Source organism: Mustela erminea, chromosome 9 (genome assembly GCF_009829155.1).
Source record: "Mustela erminea isolate mMusErm1 chromosome 9, mMusErm1.Pri, whole genome shotgun sequence".
Classification (NCBI taxonomy): Eukaryota; Metazoa; Chordata; class Mammalia; order Carnivora; family Mustelidae; genus Mustela; species Mustela erminea.
The window spans coordinates 51,519,778-51,547,604 of record NC_045622.1 but is presented as its reverse complement, the minus strand read 5'-3'; the positions used below and the strand labels follow the sequence as shown (position 1 = coordinate 51,547,604).

The 27,827-nt window shown below is 47.5% G+C and overlaps 1 protein-coding gene across 7 annotated transcripts in view; it reads right to left on the bottom strand.

Moving 5' to 3' along the window:
* The window catches only part of TENM4 (teneurin transmembrane protein 4), a 720,251-nt gene that overhangs the window by 68,200 nt on the left and 624,224 nt on the right, over positions 1–27,827 (bottom strand). For all 7 annotated transcript variants that reach the window (XM_032357369.1, XM_032357368.1, XM_032357365.1 and 4 more), the window contains 3 exons: positions 26,752–26,968; positions 5,139–5,258; positions 14–275 (listed from right to left, as the gene is read on the bottom strand). In XM_032357369.1, the coding sequence (XP_032213260.1) occupies positions 14–275; positions 5,139–5,258; positions 26,752–26,968 (599 nt within the window). The remainder of the gene's footprint in view (positions 1–13; positions 276–5,138; positions 5,259–26,751; positions 26,969–27,827) is intronic.

Below are 27,827 nucleotides of genomic sequence, written 5' to 3'. Positions count from 1 at the left end.
GAAAGCTGGGTACCTGAATTTCTGGAACGATGGGGCCTTTCTCCTCACAGGAGCTGGCGAAGGACGTCAGCGGGGATGGAGACACGATAGGGTTGGGGCGGGCAAAGTTGCTCAGGTCACAGCTGGGGATCTCATTCTCTTCATGTCGCATGATGATGGTTTCCATGACAAAGAAGCGGTCCCAAGGCAGCCAGAGAGTGTGCTCCTGTGTGATGAAAGGTGCCCGCTCGAACCGGAGGATGATGGAGATACCGCCATTTGTGACCAGGTCAAAGCTGTTTGGGAGGGCAGGGATGGAAAGAACGGGGAGCAGGAAAAGCAGGAGATAGATTGGAGATGAGGAGGAGGAGGAGTGGCGGGGTGGGGGCGGGGAGACAGGAGCAAAAAATTATACCAAAGGTCTGAGCACTTGTTGAGGGGACCGTAAAACCTAAAGATGTCACTACAGCCACAAACTGTAACAGAGATTCCAGGAAGCATTGCTTGTTTTTCCCATAAATGATTCATTATAGAGATTTTACCAAAACCCACATGAATAACCACGGCTATGGAGAGCCGTTTGTCAGGACGGAGGACAGCTGACGAGCCTCCGCTCTGGTGCCCCTGGTACTGAGGGTTTCTTAGAGCTGAAGCCCAGGGAAATGTCAGCAGGACAAAGTGGGACAAATCCCACCCTGGCATTAGGAGCCCTAAGCCTAGTCCTGCCTTTGCCATGAGCTGCTGTGGGATCTTGAGTACACCGCCAGCCTCTCTGATCCTCTATTCTCTCTGATCCTCTATTCTCTCGTCTCTAAAATGGAAAGTAATTTTTTTACTCAAGTATAATTAACATACAGTGTTACATTAGGTTCAGGTGTGCAATATAATGCCTCAGCAATTCCTTACGTTACTCAGGGCTCACCAAGACAAACGTAGTCTTGATTCACTATATTTTACCCATTTCTGTCCCCCACCCTCCCCTCTGACAACCATGTTTGTTCTCTCAATTTAAGAGTTTTTGTTTGGGGGGTGCTCTTTTTCTCTTTCTTTGTTCATTTGTTTTGTTCCTTAAATTTCAAGTGGATTACACTTAAGTCACTAAGATTCTATGACCCTATGGCAATTTTAGCTCTGATTGTGACGGATGAGTCAATGTAGGCCTCTGGAGTTCCAAAATGGCTAAGCAAGTTATGGACAAGCACGACTAGAACGACAGTGCTTGAGGAGCGGAGAAGGGAAAGGGAAGAGTGCCCGGAACTGCCCGCTGAGGTGAGATCTCTGCCCCTGTCCCTGGGAGCCAGCCCCCCAGGCTTCGACCATGGCCCTCTCCCAGTCTGATGCTTCTCTTCTATAGAAGCACTAGCAAGGGGCCATAGGATATGAAAATTTTCATTGTTTTATTATTTTTTCTTCCAAATTTGTATTTAAATGCTAGTTAGTTAACATATAGTGTAATACTAGTCTCAGAATTTAGTGACTCATCACTTACATGTAACACCCAGAGCTCACCACAACACACGCCTGCCTTAATATCCACAGGATGAGGGTTCAAGGCCTCATCTCACTTTTTTGATGGGAGAGCTCCTGCTAACTCCTTGGCCGGACAGAACTCCAGCTCCCTCCCTTGGGCTCCCAGGGCCCCGTGTACTCTCCTCCTTCTGGCCCACTTACACTGCACGGGGCTTGTGTGTTAATGCTCCAGCCTGGGCACAATGATTCCTCCATCTTTCCAGAACCTAGTGCTGTACTTGACGGTTATAGTTCACAGAATGAATGCATGAGTGATGCTGTCAATTCCTTCTGACTGTCCACAAAACACCCTGGGTTCCTTCTTACTTTGGCTGTTATTTTAGGTCACCCCAACATTCATCCATGCAGTTGGTTTTAGAGACTAACACAGAACCTCCCCCTTTGTCCCTGATAAATAGACCTTGTGGGGTTGGGCTCACTGCTCCAGTCTGCTTTTCCCTCTTCTAGGGATTTAGCACAACTGCCCTGACTAGTGCCAAATCCTGCTCCTGGTAGACAACGCCCCCAGATTTGGGTTTCTAGCCTCCAGAGTCTGACTCTTCTGTCCTTGGCTGAAGCTTTTCACTCACTTTGCCTTCTTTTCAAACCACTCGGCCCTTTTGAGGTCCACACTAGGGTAAAGCAAGAGGGACAGCACCGTCCTTTAATAAGCAATGGCAGAGTTTATGCTGAATCAAGAGTTTAGGTTTTGGCTCCCTAGGAGGATATCCGTGGTTTTGGGGAAATACCCAGAGAACAACTTTCCTGTCACAGAACTGAACAGCATCTGTACTTTGACAGAGCATTTTTAACCATCACACAGAATTTTGGCCTGACTTAAAAGCTCCTTTCACGAGAGGACAAGTGTGGGGAGGAAGTGAAGACAAACTTGAAGAGACGGATTCTCGAGGCGGTGAACAAGCTGGGGGTAGCTGGCCTTGCCAAGAGCTGGGTGTAAGGGGATCTTGCCAAGAGCCAGGCCTGATCATCTGGAGGGAAACCCTGTTGTGGACATGGGTGTGAATCCGACCCCACAGGGAAGGCCTGGCTCTCAGATGAAGCCCAGACAGCTGAAGACTGGTCCAAGCACTGCTGCTTACTCTTTAGGTGACTTATGTCACCTGTCTGAGCCTCAGTCTCCTCATGTAAAATGAAGCTGCTGATCATAATCGCTTGGCAGAGTTATTAATTAGATAGATGGGATAATGGATGGGAAAAGCCTGGGGCCCCACTCCCAGGGCATCATGCTCCATATAACCCCATTTTTCAGTTCCACGAGCCTGAACTGCTTCTCTTGTCTGCTATTCTTTCAAAATTTGTCTTCATGACTTCTATTTTTCATCTCTTTTAATGACCTCTGTGGCTTTGGTTAAGACTGGATTCCTAGGGGCGCCTGGGTGGCTCAGTGGGTTAAAGCCTCTGCCTTCGGCTCGGGTCATGATCTCAGGGTCCTGGGATCGAGCCCCGCATCGGACTCTCTGCCAACAGGGAGCCTGCTTCCTCCTCTCTCTCTCTCTGCCTGCCTCTCTGCCTGCTTGTGATCTCTGTCTGTCAAATAAATAAATAAAAATCTTAAAAAAAAAAAAAAAAGACTGGATTCCTAGTATTGCAGTATGGTGGATGTGTGAAGGGGGAGCTGGGCCAGGGAGGGGAGCACGGTGCCCTTCTGGAAAGTGAGGGAGACAAAGCTGAGGTAGACCTGCTCCCCGGACTTACACATCCCACTGCACAACACCCACCACAACACCTCCAGCCTTCCAGGTTCTCCTGGGGTGTGAGAGGTACAAAAGGTGGAGAGTCGGGGGAGTGGGAGGGAAATGGGTGAGATGGTGCCCATGCACATGTAACAAACTGGGGTCCTCAGACCCCTGGAGAAGATGTAATGACTCTCCTCTACATGATGCAGTGTCTACGCTGGGAAGAAAAGTCAAGCCCCAAGAAGCACTGCTGAAAACTGCTTTGAAACTCAAGCTCGAAGTGTCAGCAACTCTGGTTTCTGTGACATGCTTTAGCAGGAGGATGCACGGATCACGGCTGACATTCCTCCCAGCACCCCGCCTCACCCCACCAATGCTATCAAGAGGCCAAAGAGTGGGTCAGCACACACAGGAGGAATCCAAGCCTGGAGAGGACAAAGTGGGCTTTTCCCAAGGGCTACCAAACTTACATGGCTCTGGGGTGTTTTACAGACCCACCCTGACCCAGCACAGCAGGGCAAAGGACTGACGGTTTGCCATCTCTTGTGAATGACGGGCACGTTTCATAGCAAAAAAAAAAAAAAAAAAAAAGAGCAGTTCCCACGGCTCCTTTTTGAGGACTGTTTCACAGCAGGTGATGATGTAGCCACAATACCTGTTGCCTAGGATGCTCACATCTGCCATTTCCATAGAGCAGGCAGCCCCCAGCTGGAAGGCAGTAAAGACAGAGCATGGGGAAGGACAGACCCCCACACTGTAGTGAACGTCTATACTGACGTGCTTCCTGGGATGGGACGTGTGCGGGGCAGGGAGCTGTGGTCTGGGCTGCGCAGATTATTCCCGGGACCGGATGCCAGCCCCTTCTAGCTGGGCCCCTTCCCATTCCCAGGGAGAGGAGAGGTGGGAGAGGGCTCCCCATGCCAAGCTTGCCGCGCTAAGAGGCACACATGTCTACAAACAGATGAGCCTCTACTTCATTATCACCTCGGCCGGGACATGTTCACATCTGATATTGGATTAAAGAGGTGCTAAAATCAATCAGGCTGGAGCATAATTTCCAACACAGAGTGAAAATCAACCTTATGGGCCCACACTTAGCCAGATGGACTGCTACCACCTGATTTTATTAAAAATTGAGGACCTGTCACCACTGACAGCCTAAATATTCCACTTTCCTCCTTCTCTTCCCCTTTTCTCCATAATATTCCCATGGCTTGTACTGTAATCATCACCTTCTCATCATTTAATAATTGGTAATTTTAATAAACGGTTAATATTTCTTACATCCTTACCTTGTGCCAGACCTTGACAATGAAGCAATGAACCAGAAAGTGAGATTTATTTAACACCTACTACATGCAAGGTGCTTCCACTTCTATCACGGAATGTAATCTTTACAACCAAATTTGGGAGATGCTAGTATAAGGACCACTCACCAGTGAAAAAGTTGAGGCCTCAAGAGGTGAGAAGAATTGTCCAATTGTTCTAGTAAATGGAAGAGCTGGAGGGACTAAAAAAAATTCACCTCCCTCTACTGACGGTTCTCACAGGGACCCAAAGGGCAGAGTTCTATCATCACCCAGTGGTTTCCGTAGACCTAGCTGGTTGCACATGGAAACCACACAGCAGGAATGCTAACATCTCTGGAGTTGTCCGGTCTGTAGAAAGTGGTCCATGTGATAGTATCTTTTGTTATAAGCCATGGAGCAGGAAAACATGTATAAGGTACCCTACACTTAGACTCTGAGAACCAGAGGAGAAGAAACTGCTTAGCTTTTAGCCAAAGGGAGTTAGGCCAGAGTCAGATACAAGGTCTCACACCTACTGAGTTACAAAACTGGGCCTCCGAACTCAGGCCCCATCCTCTTTCCACATTGTCAGTCCAGCAGCAGCTGTGTGGTAAGACCACGAGAGCAGGACTGTCACTAACACTGTCCACAAAAGGTCTCTTACCTGCCATCCTGCCTGCTGATTGTATATCCAAAGAGAGGGTTATTGACAAAACTGATATTCACACCAACCAGCGGGGTCCCATCTGATGTCATCACTTGACCACGAATGACACATGCATGCCTGTGGGTAGAGAAGAGAGGATCACGTGATCTACTTTTCATGCTCGGAACCCCAGGCTGCCAGGGAAGCCCCGGAGGTCAGAAGACAGAAGGCAGGCTGCTCGGACATATTCTGGCATCCAGGGGCTTATTGTCTTCACTCAAGAGGAGTAAATACCTTCTTTTTTTCATAGTGCTCCAATTTAAGACATCACAGTTTCTTCTAAAGGCTTATTTCTGGGAGATGTTTTTAGGTGTCTTACTCAGGGGTCGTTCTCTAAGGATGCTACATTATACCACAAGGAGATAAGCTGGGGCTGCATGGTGGAGTCACGCATGAGAATCTGGAGTCATGTGACACTGGAGTCACAGGTTCGACTCTCAGCTCTGCCACTTGTGAGCTCTCTAAAGTTGCACAAGCATGTGACGGCTCTCTGAGCCTCTGTTTTGGCATCCTGGGACAGAGTGAGCTACATAAATGGCAGTGGTTATTACTGTCACTAATAGTGTCACTGGAGGTAGACAGCAAGACAGTGAACAGGATAGACAGCAATTCCTCTCATCGGGCTTTAGAAACAGAAAGACAGAGGCTAGCATCCCCCAGAGTGGGTTCTGGAAGCTTTGGCATCTCCCGATATCCCTACTCCCACTTTCCCACTGTATTCCAGACAACACACCCTCTGTTTTCCCCATAGCTGCCATGCACATGTAGCTTAGGCCTCCATGTCTGTGCAGTGTTTTCCCCACCGCTGCAGGTGTCACTCCTGCACCCCTCCCCCAACACCCATCCTTCATGACCCAGCTTCAAATGACACCTCTTCCCTGAAGCCTGTCTTGATGGCCCAAATTGGCACTAGTCACTTTCTTCCAAAGTCTGACACAAACATGTTACTACCCCACCGTGGCATACACTGTTCTCCTATCCACTAGATCATGAGCTCCTTGAGGGCAGGGTCAAGGGCTCTTCCTTTTCTTCTCTCTGCAGTGCCCGGAAATGCCTAACAAGTACTAGACCATTGTTTCAAAAAATGGTGGACTGAGTGAATACATGGGACAATTAGAGGTCATCTAGAATGATGGTTTTTCAAATATATCAGAGAGGGAAGCTTTTTATCAGATGATATTTGATAAGGACCCAAAGTTGAAAACAAATAAAAACAAGATCTCTCTAGATGAAATAGAGGTTTGGGGTGATTCTGAAGACAGCTCTGGAGTCTTAGTCTCAGGAGATGCCAGAGAAAAGCCAGCTGGAAGAGCACAGAGTTAGTGGAAGAGGAGGAAACTGAGGTCCACAGAGGTTATGCTACTTGCCCCCAAGCCACACAGCGGAGTAGTGGTGGAGCCAGGCCTGGAATCCAGGGCTCACAACTCTGGGTCCAATTCTAGACCAGTCTGTTTACCACTGGCAATGCACTCAGTAGTGTCGGCATCCTAAGGCATCAGGGCACTGGGGAGATGGCCCTCACTGACAACACAAATCTGAGGCAAACATGAAGGCACGAGTATCCAGACAACTTTTTCCACCTGCCTCGGTTCAGAAGGCTCTTTGTTTCCTGGCCTAGGGAAGAGCTGCTGATGAGACCCGTGGGCATTCATAAAAAAAAAGATCTCGGACTCAGTCTCTGCTTTATTAGGTACTTACATCTCTACCTTCCTAGAGTGATAAACTTTTCTCTGTTTGATGAGAAAAGCAATTAACACCAGGCTTGTAAGCAGCTGGTCCCTCCAGTGTCAGCTTGTCCTTTCTGAAGGCAGGAACAACTACCCACAATGCATCAAGCTCCCCGCTCCCGCCCCACCCCACCCCGCCCCGCCCCGCCCCGCCCTACCGCACCTCACCTCACCTCACTACACACAATCTGGTTAATGCTAATTCAGTCAGTGGTTTCCTTCCGAGGCCCTTGGTCTAAATGCAATTACACGACAAACAAGTTAAGCAGGGAGGCTCGGCAAAGACTCTCAGTCCTGCTCTGAAGGTCTCTCAGTACACTTATGTGAAATTATCTCTCCACTAATGGGAAAGATTTATTCCATCAATTGTATTCAGCTGGTACTGAGAGATGCTTTCTTTAATGGAGGAAAATTGAATTTCTTATTGCTGGAACTTTGTCCTTCCAGAGAATTACTAACAGATCTCATCTCCTGGTGCTGGCGACTATCCAGGCTTCTCCTGACATATATGCCTTCAGATTCTGCCTGGACAATCCACCAGCCCTCTGGGGATGGTTTCCTTTTGGGGGCTGCCTTGCTGTTGCCCCTCAGACACATGTGGGCCAGCCTCCTCCGGTTTATTTCTCCTTGGGGATTTCCTGGTAATTGGGAAACAATAAATCAGCACCATTTGGCTATCATGTAGCCTGTGCTTGGGCAAGCCAGAGCAGATGTAATTTTAGCCCAGGATCCTGTAGATTGCTTGGGTTCTGGGGAAGATTAACTTGACTCCTTGTACCCCTGTACACCACAGAGGCCTCTTGCCAAAACCGGCATTTGGCTTAGGAATTAGGTCCTGGAGAAAAACACTTCCATCCTCCTTCTGTTTGACCATGATTTTCAGAAGACCCAGCTTAACATAAAAGCTTCTCTGGGACAAAGGAGGTGGGAGAAGTCTGCTCTGCGGAGGCCTTGGAAATGTGTCTCCTGCTATGTGTTTTTGTCCAGGGAGGTTTGAAAAGGTAGGGGTTCTGGGCTTCCAAATGCTTTCCCGTTTATTTAATGGATACCACCAGTGGTGTACTGGCAAACATTTAACAATCGGCTTTCAAAAGAAAAATAGCTTGAATTCGTAGCATTTGCCTATTTCTGTGGTGTAAATACTTCTGCTGTGACTTATTTCACGCTCTTAATGAGATGCTACTGAACCCAGAGTTGGGAAGAGATGCATGAGAGGACCTCATGTTATACAGTATTTCCACCACAGAGACACAATAGTCCTAAGAAACTCAGGAGCAAAGGTAATAGTAAAATCATTAGCCCTGATTAAGTGATGAGTTTGGATTGTTCTCAATATAATTAATTTACTTTCAATTTCATATAATATATTAGTTTTTAATAATAGTAGTGTTCAAACACCAGCTTGCAGAATTTCTGAATGTTTCATTCTCAGCTCCTGTGAGCAGGCACAAAAGCCAGCTTCTGGGCACCACTGGAACACTGACCCCACATATAGGGTCAATGAGGCTAAGAAATAGCTCGTGCTCTGACTATGAAATTCTCTGTTGGAAGACCACCTTGGTGAGAAACCGGAAATGTGTGGGACAGAGCACGGTCACCCATGTGGCTCCCCAGCTGGCTCACATGACCCCCTTATGACCAGTCCTGTGTCTGACATGTTTTGCTTTCCCTTGGTCACTGTCTGGGTATCATGGAGTTGTGTGGTATTATTTTCTCCTTGTCCTCAGATTCCCATCTAAGCTGTCATCACCTCGGCAAGGCTGTTACCAACTCTTCCTGGCACAATTAATTGCCGTTCCTCTAGGCTCCTCCAGATACTTCCAAGTATCTCTCCCTGGCCGTGACAGTCATAGTATTCTACCATTCACGTTTACAGAGCTGAACTGACACATTTGCACGTACGTGCGAGCCAGAGAAGGACTGGGACCACATCTTCAGTGGCTAGGGTAAGCCTGGGATCTTGCTCCCTGAGTGTCTGTTGGGTGAAAAAATGATCAAGGACTTGAAATGCAGAGAGGAAAAAACTTGCTCAAGGTCATACAGCCAAGACTTTCACTGGCTGAACTGATGCACCAAGCTAAGGCTTCTTACCTCCAGGTCCTTTCTGTCACCACGATGTTACATACTTGCAGTCACTAAAATTCACTTGAATGAACAACCTGAGCACCTACTTAATAAGCTAAGTGCTAGAGTGGTAAATGCTATGAATTACAGTCCCCACTTGCTTGCTGGAGCTCCCCAGAGCCAATGTGAAATGCTTGAGTGTCGCTGTCTCTGACACAAGTGAGTCAACACATGGGTTTGGCATATGTCAGGCAGCTGGGGTACAAAACAAGCAATTAGGTTGAGTGAACTCTGCCAGGAAGGAGTGATCGTGCCAAGGGGGGAGGGGAGCATCACACACACTGGCATTAGTCCAATCCCACACTCGGGGCCAGACTGAGGTGCCCTTTACCGACGCCAGTGAGGAGGAAGATCTGCCTGACTGCTTCCCAAGGACAGGGACCAGGTCTGGGGTCAAGAGAGGAAACCACTGGAGAGACAAGGACACCTTGAAACAGAATCAAGCAAATAAGAAATGAACCTCAAGTGTGGGTCAGGGGGATGTGGGGGATGGGTGTGGTGGAAAGCATCCTGGGCAGGGAGTCAGTCCCCAGTTTTGACTCTGGTAACTGATGGTATGACTTTGGAGAGGCATCTGATCTCTCTGAACCGCCATTCTCAACTGCGCATCCAGGCTGAAGTTTTCCCCATCCTGACGTCAAATAGAACCAATACACGTTTAAGAATGTATAATGGTTTCAATATAGTGCTACCCGGTCTAGTTCAAGGGGCCCTGTTCCGCCTTGTTTCAGAATCTTTATGGCAATCTCACAATCCTTACATGTATCTCTGAGCTGTTCCCTCTCCATGGAACCTTCCACCTATCCCGTTCACCTGAAAATCGCCTGCTGACCCTCAGTGCCCACGTGGAGCACCCACCAAGTGGTACTTCCCATCCCTGCTCCCTCCGCTCCCCTGGCCTGCCTCTGTAACACCTCAGCGGTGTCACGCCACAGGGACCATCTTCTTCCCTGACAGACCACGCGCTCCGTGAGGACAGGCGCCGCATGGCCTTGGCTGAATGACATTCATTTCTAAGGGGGCAGAAGAGCGCCTCCACTGAGACAGGTGTTTGCCCTGGAATCTGAATGCAGGGCACAGACTCTTGATACATTACTTACTGGATGAATAAAGAACTGATGTCTTTCGCTGAAGGTGAGGGCGATGCCTGAGAAGTCGGAGCCACGTGACCTTGATAGGGATTCGGCCAAGGAACAGACGGCTGGAGGGGCTGGCCCTTTCTAGCTGGTCTGGTCAGCCCACAGGGTTTCTTCCCCGGGGGAACCCGCCCTGCCTCAGCTTGCAGCCCTATCTCTTGGCCTCCTCCTCTGCACCTTCCTTTTCTTTGAAGACTTTAAAGGGTGAACGTCAGGAATTAAGTTAGATTTGCTATTTGATGCGCATTACATGAGCGGATAAAAGAAGGTGAAAGGGGAAGAGTTGCAGCTTTAACTTTTTAGTTATTAACTGAAAAGAACTACTGAAATTGGTATTCAGGAGAATGGTATGATCACTTGGGATCCAGGTGGCAAAAAGTAACTTTCCCTTTTCTCTGATTTGAAGTTCTGCTTACTCTGTGCCCCTCTTGTTTATGCAAATCACTCCTTTGCATTGCATTCTTTAAATAGATTTTACTTGCCCGACTTACACAGATCCTTAAACTGTTTTCTGCTAACTCATGCTGATTGACTGGGGATCTTTCCAGCATCTACTAGTCTTTATGCAGGGTTTTGTTAGAACCTCAGTTGGGCCCACAGCCAATTAAACCACCCCCAGCAAGCAGATTCCCGTGAAAGCCTGACCCTGTTCTCCCTGAAGCCTCCAAGACCTTCCTTCCAGCCTGGCCACATCAGCTGTTCCACTGTTCTCCCTTTCTGGCTCTCCACCTCACCGAGCTGCCTCAGTTTCCCTAAACAGCTTTTCTAGTCTGACATCTTCCATTAATCACGTATTCCTGGGAACCCACTGGGTCATGCCATGTTAGGAGGGACCTTCCTTTCTAAGCTTTCCTAAGTCTCATTGTGGAGGTGAGAAAATAAAGTCTCAACAGGGAATGGACTTGTCCATTCTTGCAAGTCGCTGGAAAGCCAGGATTCAAATTAAGGAGCTGTCATTTACCATCCATGAGAACTCGGCAAAGTCAGCTCACCTCTCAAACTACTTACCCTCTGACACAGGTACACACCTAAGTAGTGGAGAATATCAGTTTGTTTGCGCTGCCTTAAAAATCAGCGTTCACGTCACCAGAGCAGGCTTGTAAGGGTCTTTTTGATTATACACATTTTCTGTCGACATGTCTGAGCACGCTCTTCGGATGTATTTATATTTATTAATAACTTGTATATGTGTGCTGCCATCAATAGCTAACACAGGGAAGAATAACATGCATTTGGTGCAAGTTTAATGGATAAAAATGCACACAGGCATACTTGGTTTTGTTGGGCTTCCCAGATAAACTGAATGTTTACAAATTGAAGGGTTGTGGCAACCCGGTATTAAGCAGGTCTATTGGCGCCCTTTTTCCAACAGCATTTGTTTACTTCATGTCTCTGTGTCACATTTTGGTAATTCTTGTTAACATTTCAAGCGTTTTCATCATTATTATATTTGTTATGACGCTTTGTGATCAGTGAACTTTGATATTACTATTGTCATAGTTTTGGGGCACCATGAACCGTGCCCACGTAAGATGGCGAACTTAATTGGTAAATGAGTGTGTTCTGACCGCTCCAGCAGCTGTTCCCTTGTCTCTTTTTCTTTTCTTAGGCTTCCCTGTTCAATGAGACACGACAGTATTGAAATTAGGCCCATTAATAACCCCACAAGGGCTCCTAAGCGTTCCAGCACTTTAAATCAAAAGCTAGAAATAATTAAACTCAGTGAGGAAGGCTTGTTGTGAAAGCTGAGGTAGGCTGGAAGCTAGGCCTCTTGCAACAGTTAGGCAAGTTAGCAAAGGAAAAATTCTTGAAGTAATCTAAAAGTGCTACTCCAGTGAACGCATGAATGGTAAGCACAGCCTAGTGCTGGTATGGAGAAAGTTTGAGGGGTCTGGATACAAGATCAAGCCAGCCACAACATTCCTTTAAGTGAAAGACTAATCCAGAGCAAGGCCCTAACTCTCTTCAATTCTATGAAGACTGAGAAAAGGGTGAGGAAGCTGCAGAAGAGAAGTGTGAAGCCAGCAGAGGTTGGTTCTTGAGATTTAGGGACAGAAGCCATCTCCATAACAGGAACTACAAGGTGAAGCAGCAAGTGCTGCCATAGAAGCTGCAGGAAGTTATCCAGAAGATCTAGCTGAGGTAAACCATGATGGTGGCTACACCCAGCAACAGATTTTCAAAGCAGATGGAATAGCCTTCTACTGGAAGAAGATTTCGTGGAGGACTTCCATAGCTAGAGAGGAGAAGTCAGTGCCCGGCTTCAAAGCTTCAAAGGACAGAGTGAGTCTCTTGTTAGGGGCCAATGCAGCTAATTACTTGAAGATGAAGCCAGTGCTCATTGGCTTACCATCCTGAGAATCCTAGGGCCCTTAAGCATTACGCTAAATTGACTCTGCCTGTGCTCCATGAATGGACTATCAAAGTCTGGAAGACAGAATATCATCTGTTTACATCTGTTTATTGAATATTTTAAACCCTCTATTGAGAACTACTGCTCAGAAATACAGACTCCTTTCAAAATATCACTGCTCATTGACAACTGCCCATCCAGGCTGAAATTTTCCCCATCCTGACATCAAACAGAACCTAATACACATTTAAGAATGTATAATGATTTCAATATAGTGCTACCCGGTCTAGTTCAAGGGGCCCTGTTCCACCTTGTTTCAGAACAAGGTCAGAACCTGGTCACCTGAGTGCCCTCATGGAGATGGACAAGATGAATTGTTGTTTTCATGCCTGCTAATACAACATCCATCCTGCAGCCCATGGATCAAGGTGTCATTTCCACTTCCAAGTCTCATTATTTAAGAAATATGTCTCGTAAGGCTATAGCTGCCATAGATAACAATTCTTCTCACAGGTATGGAGAAAGTAAATTGAAAACGTTCTGGAAAGGATTCAGTATTCTAGATGCCATGAAAAATATTTGTGATTTATGGGAAGAAGTCAAAATATCAACATGAACAGGAGTTAAGAAGTGGATTCCAAAACCCTCATGGGTGACTGTGAGGGGTTCAAGATCTCAGTAGTGGAAGTAACTGTAGATGTGGTAGAAAAAGCACGAGAACTAGAATTACAAGTGGAGCCTGAGGATGTGACTGAATTGCCACAATCTCATGACAAAACTTGAACAGATAAGCGATTACTTCTCATGAATCAGCAAAGGAAGTGGTTTCTTGAGAAGGAATCTACTCCTGGTGAAGATGTCATGAGGATGGTTGAAATGACACAAAGGATTTAGAATGACATAAACCAAGTTAATAAAGCAGTGGCAAGTTAGAGAGGATTGACTCCAATTTTGAAAGAAGTTCTATTGTAGGTATAATGCTTATCAAACAGCATCACATATTATAGAGAAATTGTTCATGAAAGTAAGAGTCAATCAGTGCAGCAAACTTCATTCTTGTCTTATTTTAACAAACTGTCACAGCCACCCCAGCCTCCAGCAAACAGCACCCCGATCAGTCAGCAGCCATCAACATCAAGGTAAGACCCTTGACCAGCAGAAAAATTATAATTCACTGAAAGCTCCGATGATGGTTAGCATTCTTTAGCAATATGGTATTTTTAAATTAAAGTATATACATTGTTTTTCAGACATAATTATATTGCATACTTAATAGTCTATGATAAAACGTAAACATAAATTTTATAAATGCTGGGAAACCCAAAAATTCATGTGACTTCCTTTACTGTAATATTTGCTCTATTTCAGTGGTCTGGAGCCAAACCAGTAGTATCTCCGAGGTGTGCCTGTACTTCAAACAGTCTTCTTGATGATGTTGAATCTTTGGATTAACTATTTTTAGGTTCTTGAATGTTCTGAATCTTGATTACCTTTTCTGTTAGACTGGATGAAAACAATCATTATTGGTTTTAACTTCATAGTGGAGTTGACAAAAACTCTGTACTAGAGGTACCAGCTCTGCCATTTTTTTTGTTTGCTTGGATTCACGGTATATTGTCTTTGATCTGTAGCTACTTTATAAGAATCTTTTGATGACACTGGACCATTTTGTACCTAAGTTTAGTTAAACTAGATGTTAAACACACACACACACACACACACACACACACACAGTAGTAATATTATAAGACACTAGAATTAAACCAGCAAAAAGCCCACTGTCTCTCTAAGAGCATCTTGTTACCAACTAACATTTGGACCAAGGGAGCAAATCAATGAAAACCTAGTGTTCCACATGAGTAAAACATTCACTCGTTCTTACTTTTTAAGATCAAAGTAAATAGAGATGTTCTAATATATTCTCCCTGTACCTCATGGACCATCCTGAGCACCCACCTTGGGACCACTGTCCTGCACTAGAGTTACAATGGTGTGTGTTTGTGATTTCTTTTTATGAAATACCCTTGAATATGCTCTATATTATTATATTCAGAAGTTAACTTCTAGTTGTGCTTCATTCTTTTTAACTTATTTCATATTTAACTCTTCCTGTTTTGTTTTGTTTTTTTTCCCAATGACCTTAGGCCCAAACCAACAGAACTGGATCTAGTCACTTACTTTTAAATGTTCCTGACTTACTGGAGGGCAGGGAATTGGACCAGATCTTCTCTTGAGGAAGGAGACTTCCGAATCTAAGAGCTCCCCAACTGTCCAAACTTTATCACTGTTGTTGCACCACATCACCAGGGACTCTATGTTATCTAAGTCATTTCTGCAGTATCCACTGTTTTCAGACAAAGTCCAAACTCTTCAGCTTGGTATACAAGACCCTTCAGAATCTGGCCCCTGCTGGTCTCTGCAGGCTATGTCCCATTTTTCCATTCTCATGTCCTGTGTTGCTGTCATGTTAAATTACTTCTCATATCCTTGTCTTGGCATGTATTTCCACACCTCTTTGCCTTTGTCTCTGTTTGTTCGCCTGCCTTGAATGTCTTTCTCATTCCTATTACCTTCTCTTTTAGGGCCTGCTTCTCAGTGAGGCTCTTCCTGATTTCCCTGGTACAAAGAAGTCACTCCCTCCTTCGGTGGACACAGCACAATACACTTATTCCACTAAAGTGTATTCCTTAGTTCAAACATCTCTTCTACTCTTCTAGATTGTGAGTTCTTTGAGGGTAATGACCATGGTTCTTTCCACCTTTGTAACCCCAATGCTCAGCACAGGACTAGATCCATAGGATGCATTCAGTAAATGTTGAGGACAGAAATCAATGAATATCACATAAATCAGTGAAAGAAGATGAGGAAAGAAAACAAAAAAAGAATGTAGCTATTTGAATTAGCCCCAAATAAAAAATAGATATATATGGAAGAGAAACATGGACAGAGGCCTGGTAAATGAGAATAGGGTTCAGTTATTGGAAGTTTAATTGAGCACCTACTGTGAACTACACAGTGCTAAGCAGTAGGGAAGATATTTAGTCATCCATTTTCTTATTTACTTACGCAAACTACAGGAGAGCAGTGCTGTTAGTTACTGTTTTATTTCTTACTATATGGTAAGCAGTTAAATAACTAACAGTAAATGAGATACAATCCACTTGTCTGAGTTGCTGACATTCTGGAATGAATATAATTTGATTTTTTAAAAATCCTTGTATCTAGAAGTAAAACTAGCATGCGATAAAAAGGGGAGCTGCCTACCAAGTCGTGCCAGCATGACATACAATCATTCCTACACTTACAACGGAGCTCTGGGCTCTGCCCATAGACCCTGACTTCTATTCTTCTGACTGCCATGTTGGGTTCTGACTGGAGTTGGGTTCAGTTTAGACTCTACCAGAGGCTTCCAGATCACTTGCTGGGTTTACGGAATAAACATCACAGGAAAGTACTCCAGTTCATTCAGAAAAAGCTTTTTTCTCTCAGGCTATTTTGTGTATATCTGGAGAGATGGAAGGAAAAATCCAGTCTTCTTCAGAGTAATGGGAGAAGGGTCCTGGGGGTGACTGAATCCAATTCCCTCATTTAGAGGTGAGGTACGTGATCTCTGGAGCTGGGTGGGGATCCCTGCGAACACACAATAAAGCTGGGGTGCAGACAGGGCTGTTATGGTACCCTGACACCATGGGGGACATCTAGCGACAAGATGGCCCAGCAGCTACTAGTGTCTCCTGGGCCCTCAGGCTGCACCTGCTTCAGAGCTTGGAAGCCACCGTTCTGTGACCTCCTAGCTTAGTGTAGCTGTTGAGTCCTTCAGCGACTCAGGGAACATGAACTCTTAGGCCACAGGTCAGAAGGCAACCAGACTGCTGAACGCTGATGGTTAGGGCTGAATAATTTCCTACAGGAACCTTCTGGAATATTTTCTGTCAGCCAACAAAGATGAAGACAAGAATGGAGCCCTTGACTATTCCTAACACCGTATGCGAGAGAAATGAATCCATTGGTTGTGGCAAAGGAGAAGCAGGACTGAGAGTGGTTGGACCGTAGAGATCATTTTGGAGGAGCAAGGGTGCTTTCTGGGATGTGGCTTGAAACACTGGGGACATGGACATGGAAGGTCCAGACAGGCTGGCCTCTGTCCAGAGGCCTGCTTTGGAGAATTCTCAGGAGATGGTTTGTGCTGTTAGAAAAACTCGAGGCAGCTCTGCTAACGTGTGACTCCAGATACAGTCTCTCAGTGTACAAGTTGTTTCTGTGACTGCGTGCTCTGTCTTCCTGTCAGAGCACAGGATGGGTCCTGCTTTCACCTGGAAAAGGGAGACTTCTCTTGCTTTGCCCATAAAGGAGAGACAAGGGTAGACCACAGTGAGACCCATTTCCTGAGTTGGAGATAATGCTGAGCAGAGATACAGAAAGTCCAGCTCATACAAGGGACAGGGCAGGAGGATCTGACAGGGGCGCAGCCATGATGAGATGGCTCCCACAGGTATGGATGTCCCATATGTTACCAGGTTCCTAAGCAGAGCAGGGACGGAGCTCTAGAACCAGATGTGTCAGGGGCGAGAGCTTGGCAAGAGAAGGCAAGGCTTGAGTTCTTGGCTGGCAGGGCTACCGAATTGCTTACCTCAGGGCAAGAAAGTGTGGCTGGCGCTGCTCGAAGCCTTCTCTTCAGATTGGGTTTGGTTCTAGAGGCCTGCAGGTTGGACCCACAGGGCCCCGCAGGGGTGGGAGGAGGAGACAGACATAGGAAGGCACACAGGCACAACTCTTTCTTTTACCAGAACACTGTCCAGAGGTAGCATTTCTCCACATCATAGCCCGTCTCCACAGGGTTCACTTAGAGCCAACTCTTGACCCTGCAGGGATCAGACTGGAAGGCCGCTTAGACTCGCTGCAGATGTGTTTGGTGAGTCCTGACCTGAAGCATGTGTTAGTAACGCTATGCTTGACTTCGCGCAATTTTTACTTCTTATTGCTTGAAATTTATCAGGATCAGATTAGTCCCTGACTTACAGGCACGGGAATTACTGCTTGAGAGAGCCCTCACTCGGGGCCCCAGGTTCTCCAGGATGTAGGAGAGTCCTGCTACTATTTTGCTGAGCCAAGAGCTTTCTCTGACCTCCAAGTTTTGTCTTCTACCACAAAGAGCTGATGATCTCAAGGTCCACTCACCTCTGCCTGCCCTGGCGCTGGGGCACTGGCAGCAATTCCGTAATGGCACTCACTCTTCTGGCTAAGATTCTCGTTCTTTCCCTGGTTCTCAGAGTGACACTAAAGCCTATACAAATACTAATGTCCTTGAGAATGATGAGGCTAACTCTTGCTCTCTGTGATGGGGGTTACTAACACTTACTGAAGGCGTACTGCCCTGACACGTACGTGTTTTACGTCTCATTTCATACTCAGACATCCCCATGAGGTGTGGGTTAGTATCCTCACACGGCAGGTGGTGAAAATGAGGCACAGGGGGAGACCTGTCCAAGGTCACAACAAAGGGTTACACAGCAAAGGGTGGGGCTGGAAGGCAAGCCTGGGCTACCTGCCTCCCAGTCTGTGCTCTGAAGTGCGAAGACCTAGTGCACATTCAGTTTACATCACGTTGGACAGAACTGGATAGAAAGCTGGGGCCAGCTGGGGTTGTGGAGTTGTAGCAGCATCACACTGTACAGATTTCCAGACTGAAGATGCGGAGAGGTGGGACTATGAACAACCAAGCAGAGAACAGAGCTCAATACACGGGCTCCAGGAGCAATTGGTTTGGCTTCAAATGCTGGCTCTGCTGGGGCACTTGGGTGCTTCTGTCAGTCTGGCTCTTGATTTCAGCTCCAGTCCTGATCTCAGTGCGGTGGGATCAAGCCCTGCCTTGGGTCTCCATGCTCAGCGGGGCGTCTGCTTCTCTCTCTCTCCCTCTCCCTCTGCCCCTCCCCCGATCATGCTTGTTTACTCTTTAAAAAAAAAAAAAAAAGCTGACTCTGCCCCTTATAAGCCCTATGTCTTTGGCCAGGTTACTGAACTTCTCTGTGACTCAGTTTCCCATCTGTAAAAGAAGGGTGATGACGTCCCTGTGTCATAGGGTTTGTGGGGAGACATAAAGGTATTACTACTTAGGAAAACTATAAAGCATTTCAAACTATGCTAATGCACGGAACATCCTCAGTAAACGGTAGGTGTTATTACTGAATGTGTGTTTCGCGCCAGCCGGCAGGCTTTCAGGTATTTTATCTCATTTAATCTTCCCAACACCCTGCACGGTAGGAATTGGTAGCCCCACGTCACAGAGGATGACCTGGAGCCTCGCTCACCCGAGGTCATCTGCTCTCATTCGCCCCAGGACTTGAATGCAGGCTCTCTCTGGGTAAACCCTGAGTGGCTCCCGCTTCGGCACAGCACTCTGCTAACGTCTGCCGTGACGGACAGCTAGGAACCAGCTGCAGCTACCGAGCAAACAGAGATCGTAGTTTGGTTTTGATAGCAGTAACGGGCCAATCAAGTGGCAGAGGAGGAGCTGTTAGCTACTCATCAGGATGATGCGAGAAGTTGCTGCCTGCATCTTGAATTAAATTCACCTCTTTGCTTTATCATCATAAACATTCATTTCAGTGTGGGGAGGAATTTTTTTAAAAACCAACATGAATAATATATAACGGCTGACATTTTGGAGGAAGCAGGATCTTTACCTTCTTCCATCTTCCGTCAGGGTGATTTATCATTGTCTTTCTCCCTGCCCCCCCCCCTTCTTAAACTGATGGGGTAGCCTGTCAGTTCAGCTTGTTCTGAGACGCAGGAGTGTAATTCAATAATAAATTCACTCAGAGGCCAGCTGTCAGGAAGCTGGTGTTTATTTGAGCTCCATTAGATGGTCTCTACCACTCAGGCTCTCTGAGGGCTCTCCGAGGGCTGTCCACAGCCCAGGGCTGGGGGCTGCGGATAGGGGGGTGGCAGGCAAATGCCTTTCTGTAACTGCTCTGCCACCAGAGTGCATATGGGATCTCCCCCCGCCCACACACACTTTTGTTATTTTTCTCGTCTTTGAAACCCTTGCTTTCAAAATTCTTGGAAACCGTGTCTTTGTAAAGGATCTGAAGTAAATTCTGAAGACTTATATGGCATCAAGGTTATTTCATTTCTCTTAATGTCCAGTTTTAAGTCCTAACAGAGACGACAAACTCTGGTCTGGTCAGTGAACAGGCCAGGGACGGATCTTTCTCGGTTCCTGCTCCAAACCCACCTGTAATGCCCGCATAGTTACCCTGTTCTTCCCTCTCCCGCGGCCCCTCTGCACACCAGGATCAGGTACCCCAGACTTCCTGAGACCATCTTGATGTCAAATGTTGGAGCACGGCTCTTGACTTTTGATTTGGAAAACAGTATCACCATAATTATGCTCCAGCCACATTAAAATTCTTTCAAATCCCTGATTATCCCGGAAAGTCTTGTCAGTTCCTCAGTCTAGAAGGTACTTTTAAGTCTCATTCAACTGAAACCAACACTAAGCAATGCAGCTTATTCAGTGGCACGCGCGTGTGCACACAAACACAACCAACCACGTTTCATGCAGTAACTACCCTTTTCACAGAGCTGCACCGATAGCTGCCATTCCATTGTACCCCATTCCATTGAAATTCACCTCTTTTTAAAAAAATAGTTTCGACTCGCTACATTGATTCCATGACACACTAATGGGTCGTTAGGACCAGAAGTAGGATAAATAATGTTTTAATGGACCGCCACCCTGACTGAAGTCTTTGTCTTAGGCCAAAGGCCACGTCCCTGCCAGAAGTCTTCATTCAGGAGCTCCCTTGTTGGGTTGCTCATTCATATTCAAAAACAAACACATACAGTTGGCTCCTCTGGGCCAGGCCTGTGCTGGGTCCTGCAAACACAAAGAGGTGCCCGACGCAGCCCCTGAAAGGTGACGGCCATGCTTCTGAACTCTTGGGACGCTCTGTTTCTACCTCTTCAGGCACTCAGCACTGGCTGTTTGGCTGACTCGCTGATTCATTGTGCTATCCCTGTGGCTTAGTCTGTGCCAACCTTTCTGCTTGGCAGTAGGGGTTCAATGACTAGCAAAGGACAGGACACACGAAAAGCCCTCCAGGTAAGGGGTTATGGATGCGGATCTTCTTGAAGGCCTTGCACAGAGCCGTATGGGCCAAACACAGCTTGGGTTATGGGGGCAACTCTGTACCCCTCGGAGCCTAGCCAGTCTGTTCTCCTGAGGCTCTGACCATCTCCACAGCATATGATCCTCTGCCTCCTTTGGGATGAATGCTCTGGTCACCCTTCCCTCCTTTTTTCAAAGTCCCCTGACTCCTCAAGTCTTCTCTCTTTGGGCTCAGTGTGTCTCATCAGCTGACTTTTCTTTTTTCTTTCCTTTTTCCTTTTCTCTTTCTTTCTTTCTTTCTTTCTTTCTTTTTTTTTTTTTTTTTAAAGATTTTACTTATTTGAGAGAGAGGGTACAAGTGCGGTGGAGGGGCAGAGGGAGAAGCAGACTCCCAGCTGAGCAGGGAGCCCAACACAGGGTCCAAACCCAGGACCGAAACCCAGGACCCTGGGATCATAACAAGAGCGGAAGGCAGACGCCCAATTGACTGAGCCACCCAGGCACGCCCATCAGCGGACTTTCATAGCAATCTGTCCACACCCAACTTTCTCATTTGAATGAGCTGATAAGCTATCAGGCTTACAGGGCCCAGAAAGACTAGACCACCTCACATTTCTCTCACCCATACTGTGTCCTCAAACCTATTCTGAACTGATATTCAAATAACTCAGGGGTGGTTCTTTTGTCAGAACCTCTTTCTACCATCTGGCATTGGCGATCTATAGCTAATTGCTGAAGGGATCTGTCTGCCTGTCCTTCCCAAGAGTAGAGAAGCAACCAAAATTTTATCATACGGACGTAATGGCCTTGAGTGTTCTCTGAGGAGGAAATGTCTCAAGCTTCTCTCTCTTTCCCAATTGCCTGATCCCAAGCTTTATTGTCTGGGTCCTACTATCTGTCCTCCTTTCACGGTCAGTTGGGGATCCATCTGTCACCTACAGACCCAAGTGGCCCCTTTCTTCCACTGAGTGTGTTGTACTTTCCCCGTGACTCCAGGTGAGGGACAGGCATTCCACGGAGCAGAGGGGTCTGTGCCTCCAGGTTGGAAAGGAAAGACAGTAGTCAAGCCACCTAACCTGGTGATGGTGATTTTCCTGCTTGCTCTGTCTGCTCCCACTTCCGACCTGTGTTACATCAGCAGAAGCCACTCACACCTCTGTCCCTTATGTGAACTTGAGGACAGCAGGGGCAGAATGCCAACAGAGCTACAGCACTTGTTAAACCTGTATGAAACATCTGGGCCAGGCATCGTGCTGGACTCTGGGGACAGAGATGAGCCAGACAGGGTCCCTGAGGGCTTCCTTACTCCAAGTCCTTTGACAGTCCTTCTGCTTTAGTTTGGAGTCAAGCTCTGTGCTTGGCTCCAAGGAGTCCAGCCCAGCTTAGAGCCTACCATGCTTGGCGGGGACCCTCAGGTCCCAAAGTGCGGCTGCCCCTCCTTCTGGGAGGGCCAGCCCTGCTCCAGGTCCTTGGGGGCCAGCTGCGTCATTGCACAGAAGCAGAAGGAGCTCCCCAAAGAATTCCTGGTGTCATCGGTGGATCTGAGAACCTCCTGCTTCTTCATCTCAGCCCGGGGGTCAGGCCTCTGAAGAAAAGTGTTCTGCAGACAGCCCTAGGCCCTGAAGACTTGCTTGCTTGCTTCCCCCATGGAAGGGCACTCTAGTCAGTCCACATTGTCCCATGGTCCCAGCAAGCTCACCCGTGTGCTTCCCTGAGTCAGAGATCCAGCTGGGAGCCTGCAGCGTGCAGGAAGGCACCTCTGGGGTTGCCTGTCCTCAACGGGCTCAGAAATGCTGCCGCGGCTCTGGGTGACAGCGTGCACCGTGAGGCCTGTTAAATGGACTCCTGTGTGGGCTCTACATGTTGTGCCATAGCATGTGGGGTGCAGGAGAATGTGGGGTTTTCTGTCAGGCACAGGCACCAAGTCAGGTCTGCCTGCTCATCAGAAAGCCCGCTCTCTGGAGAAGTGCCACTGGATTCCTCCCTAACGAGGACCCCAGCTGACAGCTGGCGGGCACAATGCTGCTCTTTCCTTTCCTCAAATAAGAATTCAACAGTTGAAACCTTGCTCCTTTCTCGGTGGCTGCTGGACTTCCCTGGAGGACAGGTTACTACCATGTTGCACTTCCAATTAAAAGAGTGAGAAGCTCTTTTTAACAATGTCACCGTCACCATCACCATCATCATCATCATCATCTCCTTCTTCTCCATCAGCATCGTCATCATCATCGAATTAGTGAGCATTTTTGGTGTGGCCAGTACTAGGTGATGACTTTATGTACTTTGTGTTTTTCTTTTAATTCTCATGGCAACTCTGCAAAGCAAACATTATTACCTCGCTTTTACAGATGGGGAAATTCAAGCTCAGAGAGGTTAAGGACTTTTCCCAAGGTCACACAGCTAGAACGTGGATGCAAAAGACTTAAAATTCAGTTGTCTGAGATGAATAAAGAAGAGGTGGCATGCATACACACACACACACACACACACACACACACACACGCGACTACTACTTCACCATCAAAAAATGACATCTTGCCATTTGCAACGACAAGGATGGAACTAGAGGGTATTAACGCTAAATGAAAGAAGTCAATCAAAGAAAGACAAATACCCTATGATCTTGCTCATATGTGGAATATAAGAAACAGCTCAGAGGACCATAGGGGAAGGGAAGGGAAAAATAAAACAAGATGAAACCAGAGAGGGAGACAAACCATAAGAGACTCTTAACCAAAGGAAACAAACTGAGGGTTGCTGGAAGGGAGGGGCGTGGGGGGACGGAGTAACTGGGTGACGGGCATGAAGGAGGACACGTGATGTAACAGCACTGGATGTTATACACAGCTGATGAATCACTGACCTCTACCCCAGAAACTAATAATACATTATATGTTAACTAACTGAATTTAAATCAAATAAACTAAATTAAACTAAAATAAATCCAGTTGTCTGATTCCAAAGGCTGTGTTCTTTTCACTAGGCCATGCCGCTGCCATAAAAGCAACCACTTACTGACCACCTAAGTATGAAGCCCTGTGCTAGATGCTTTATTTCAGATAACCCTTTCAATGGCATTTGTGAAATAGCATTACAGCCCATTTGTAATCGGAGGCCCACACACGAAAGTTAAATCATTTCCTCTGACGTCACACAGAGATGACAGGAGGTAAAGCCAAGATTCAGACTCTGGGCTCTTTCCACGAAGCCACATTCTGTCATATGAGAGGAAGGAAAGCCACAACCCAAACCTGGCAAGGGGTTCCACTTTACCCCAACTATGCAAATAAGCACTGCTCTGAGGGCCCAGATCAAGACAACGGATACCCAATGGGTGTCCAATGACAAAAGCATTTGATGCCTCATGTTTCCAGGTTTCTTTTCACTTGGGCTTTTTTTTTTTTTCCCCCCCATAAAATTCTGTTTGGAAATACTGAGTAGTGACAGACTGCTGTTTCTTCTGAATCTAGACGAGCGAGGAGCAGGGGCCTAATGGTTTGGGCACATATTAGGTGAAAGGAATTTTTACAGTAACATCTAGAAGCTTCTGTTATACATTTATCTGGAGACTGAATACCATATTCCAGGCCTTGCCCTAAGTGTGATAGGTCTGGAGAGATGAACGGTCTCTGCTTTCAAAGCATCTGTAGTTTAATTGAGGGTGACAGGTACATAAACAATGATCTGGGAGCCGACTTCTCCTGCCTCTGCTACTCATCTGTAATATGATTTTTAGCAGATGATTTAACTTCCCTGGACCCTGAATCTTCAGGATAAAATTAAGTAAAATAGATAATGTATCTATCCATCCTTCCTCCCTCCCTCTCTCTCTTTCTCCCTCCTTGCTTCCATTTCTTCATTGTTCAAGGCAACATGTACGGGTATTTGGTTGAACATCTATTAAGTGCTAAAATGAGTAGGATGCAGTTCTTTTTTTGGAGAACTCAGTTTAGAGGATTGGAGACATTTATATGTGTGTCATATTAAGCCACCTGCCCAGAGCCATGTATCCGGTAGTGGCAGAGCTGGGAGTGGAAACACAAGTAGGCCTGACTCTGAGGCCTCTACTCTTCCCTTTTGCCAAGAGGTCCATTTCTCCTGGTACAGATTTCTCAAGCTCCCTGCAAGTCAGACCTGCTGGAGCCACAGTACTGAAAGCCTGCGTGGGTCCCCCAGGGATCTGTGGCATGTAAGCAGCAGCCTTTGGTGGGTCACCAGAAGACACGCAGGGGATGTGGTCCTCGCTGGCACCGATCAGGATGGCACGGTAAGGGCCCTCCTTAGGCAGAAACACCACCAGCATCCAACCAGCCAGAACCCTGATCAGATCCCATAATGGGCCCAATAAAGAAAGGCTGAGTAAGGAATATTCCCCTTGGTGGGAATAATATGCTTATCCCTGGTTGATTAAAAGAACGTATGCCACAGGAAGGCCCACAAGCATTCAGAGCAAGTTACACAATTGAATAAAAGAGCAGGAAGCTTCCTACCAGCAACATTTAACCTCTGAGGTTCTCAGGATTCTTGAGGTGAGTTGGAAGATTTGGACTACGATGCACTTTCACCTCTAAAAATGTTAAAGTTTGAGGGCTTTTCCTCACTCCTGTTACGCCCCTCCTGCTGGGCTCGGAGCACTCCCCCCATTTCACTTTCCCTGTCCCATCCCTGATCCTTGTGGGGAGGGACCGGGGCAATGGGAGACATGTGCTCTGGACCCCACAGTCCTGTGGTGTGAAGCCCAGAACCCAGGCTCCATCCCGTCCCAGCAGGGAGGCCTTCTTCTTGGATTCTGGGATATGCTCTGGCGATGACAACCCCACCTCCCGGGCTGGCTCCTTCTGAGGGCCCTGCCCTTCTCCCCTCACACATTCCCCCAGAATAAACTGTTGTGTGCTCCTGGTTTCCACTCCTGCTTGCTTGTTGAAGTCTCCCAAATCAACATCTCCCACCTCCATGTAAGCTCCAGAATTGCTTATGAACCACAGACTCTCCCTTCCGTGCCCTTACCAAGAGTGGGGAGGTCATCCCCTTGCTCCCAAACACGCTGCTGCTCTCAGATCCTCAAGCTGGTGAAGGCAACACAGTCTCTCAAGGCATTTGAGTGACAGACTCTCCTGCATTCCTCAGGCTCAGGTGATGCCTAAGCCCTGCTCATCTCCCCCTTTAAGTAGAACTTGAGGATGGCCTTCACCTTTCCCACCCCTCACCACTACCCCATTGTCCCCGCGGCACATGGAAGTCATGAGCACAGAAGAGATGAAATCTGTGACCGCTGAACTGACTGTGCTGACTTTTAGAGAAAGGTCTGCATGTAAGAGGCAGCCCTACACGGGAAGGCATTCAAGAGGCATGATTACCCATCACTCCTGGATTCTGTGCTTGGTCTTTGCATAAGCTCTTCCCTCTCCTGGGAACACCCTCCCCTCCCTGACCGAGTTAACCATCTTTCATCTCTAAGACTCTGCTCTAAAGTCATGTCTTCCCCTCCCAGGAGCACCTCCTGGAGGATGGTCCCAGAGTGCCCTGAGGGCACAGTTCTGCTTGATCACCCTGGAGGTCTTTTTTGACCCTTAGTGGACTATTCAGCTCCATGATTCCAGCATAGCACTTGGCACAGAATGGACCTCAGTAAACAGCTGTCCAGTGGGTGACAGATACAACCAAACACTTGTGAAAGAATGCACGGGCCGACGGCCTAAGTGGGGGCAGCCACTGCACCCCACCCCCCACCCCCACCATCTTCTGGACATCAGCTCTGAGGGTGAACAGTGCTAAAGTGTTTCCACTCATCTGGAGACTGCAGAATCAGTAACAGCTGACTGCAAAGAGGGTATTGATCCAAGATTCCCCTTGGACCTTTGATTTCTCACTCTCTCCATCTATCACCTAGCGGGAACAACACAACTTGTCTCATTAAAATTCCAAATGCCTGGGATAGCAGTTTTCTAAGGGTGGGCACCTGAGGCTGCTTCTCTGCATCCTGTGACATTCCATCGAGAGCCTTCAATACCCGCCCTCCTGGCTTCCCCCCACCCCCACCCCCACTGCCCCAAAGGTGGCCTGAGCTGATTCAGTTCTCCCGCAGAGAGCCACGGCCAGGGCCAGGGTGCAGGGGACTCACCCTCCGTCAAAGGGGTTCTCCCCAGGAATGATGTGCGTGCTGTCCCTGCCCACAAGGAACTTGATGCGGTCGTAGAAGGAGTGCAGGTTCTGCTGGGATGCTGGGGCCTGTGTCTCCTGGATGATGTCCAGTGGATCAGGGGAGCCCAGGCACAGCGGGTTCACGTGGCAGAGGGGCTGGAGGCAGCAGTCAGGGTCCATGCAGTCCAGTAAGCCATCTGCAGGGGTGACAGCATTGAAGTTCATACCACTACGGCCCACCAGCCGTGTCTGTCCACAACGCCTTCGTTCACGTCTCTATTTTCCACTCACTGAGACACTTGATTAAGGACGTGGCATGAGCCAAGGCCTTTGTGGGGAGATTGAGGCTTCAGATCTGCTCTCAGCCCACTCGTCTAGCTGGGGAGAAGGATAAGAACTTGTACAGGGGATGGGTGTTTCTGTTTCTTTTCAAAGAGACGGAGGGCATTCTATGAGGGCCCAGGGGTGGAAGAACACACTGGATGTCTGAGCTGCTCAGTGTGGTGTGGTGGGAGCACCGTGAGGCTCAGGCTCACGTTCAGGTCCCAGAACTGCACCTAAGAACTCCCGGGGACGAATGCCTGCTCTTACTCTCCGAGCCCCAGCCTCTTCCTCATTGACAGGTCTCTCTCGCTTCTGTGTTCGTGGGTTTACACTACAGATGCTGCGCACCAGAGCATGGCACAGCCTGGCCAGATTCGGGGCCCCATCTACACAGGCGGCCTCCCAAGCCCCCTTACTAGCTTCAGTTGTATTGTGGTGTCGGGTAAGCTACTTGACGTCCCTGAAACCCAGTTTTTTTTTTTCCTTAGTAAATTACAGAGGAAAAATCCCTCGTCTTTCTTGCCTACTTCTTCATGGCATTCAAGACTTGATGACTTCCTCGAGGGCAGCGCAGCGTGAACAGAATGGACTCCAGGACCCAGACTGCCTGGGGTCAAATCCTGGCTCTGAAACTTAACCGCTATGTGACCTTAGGCAAGTTACGTAAACCCTCTGGCCTCTGTTTCCCATGTGTCTTACGAGGGGATTATAAAAGTGTCATGTAAGTGTTAG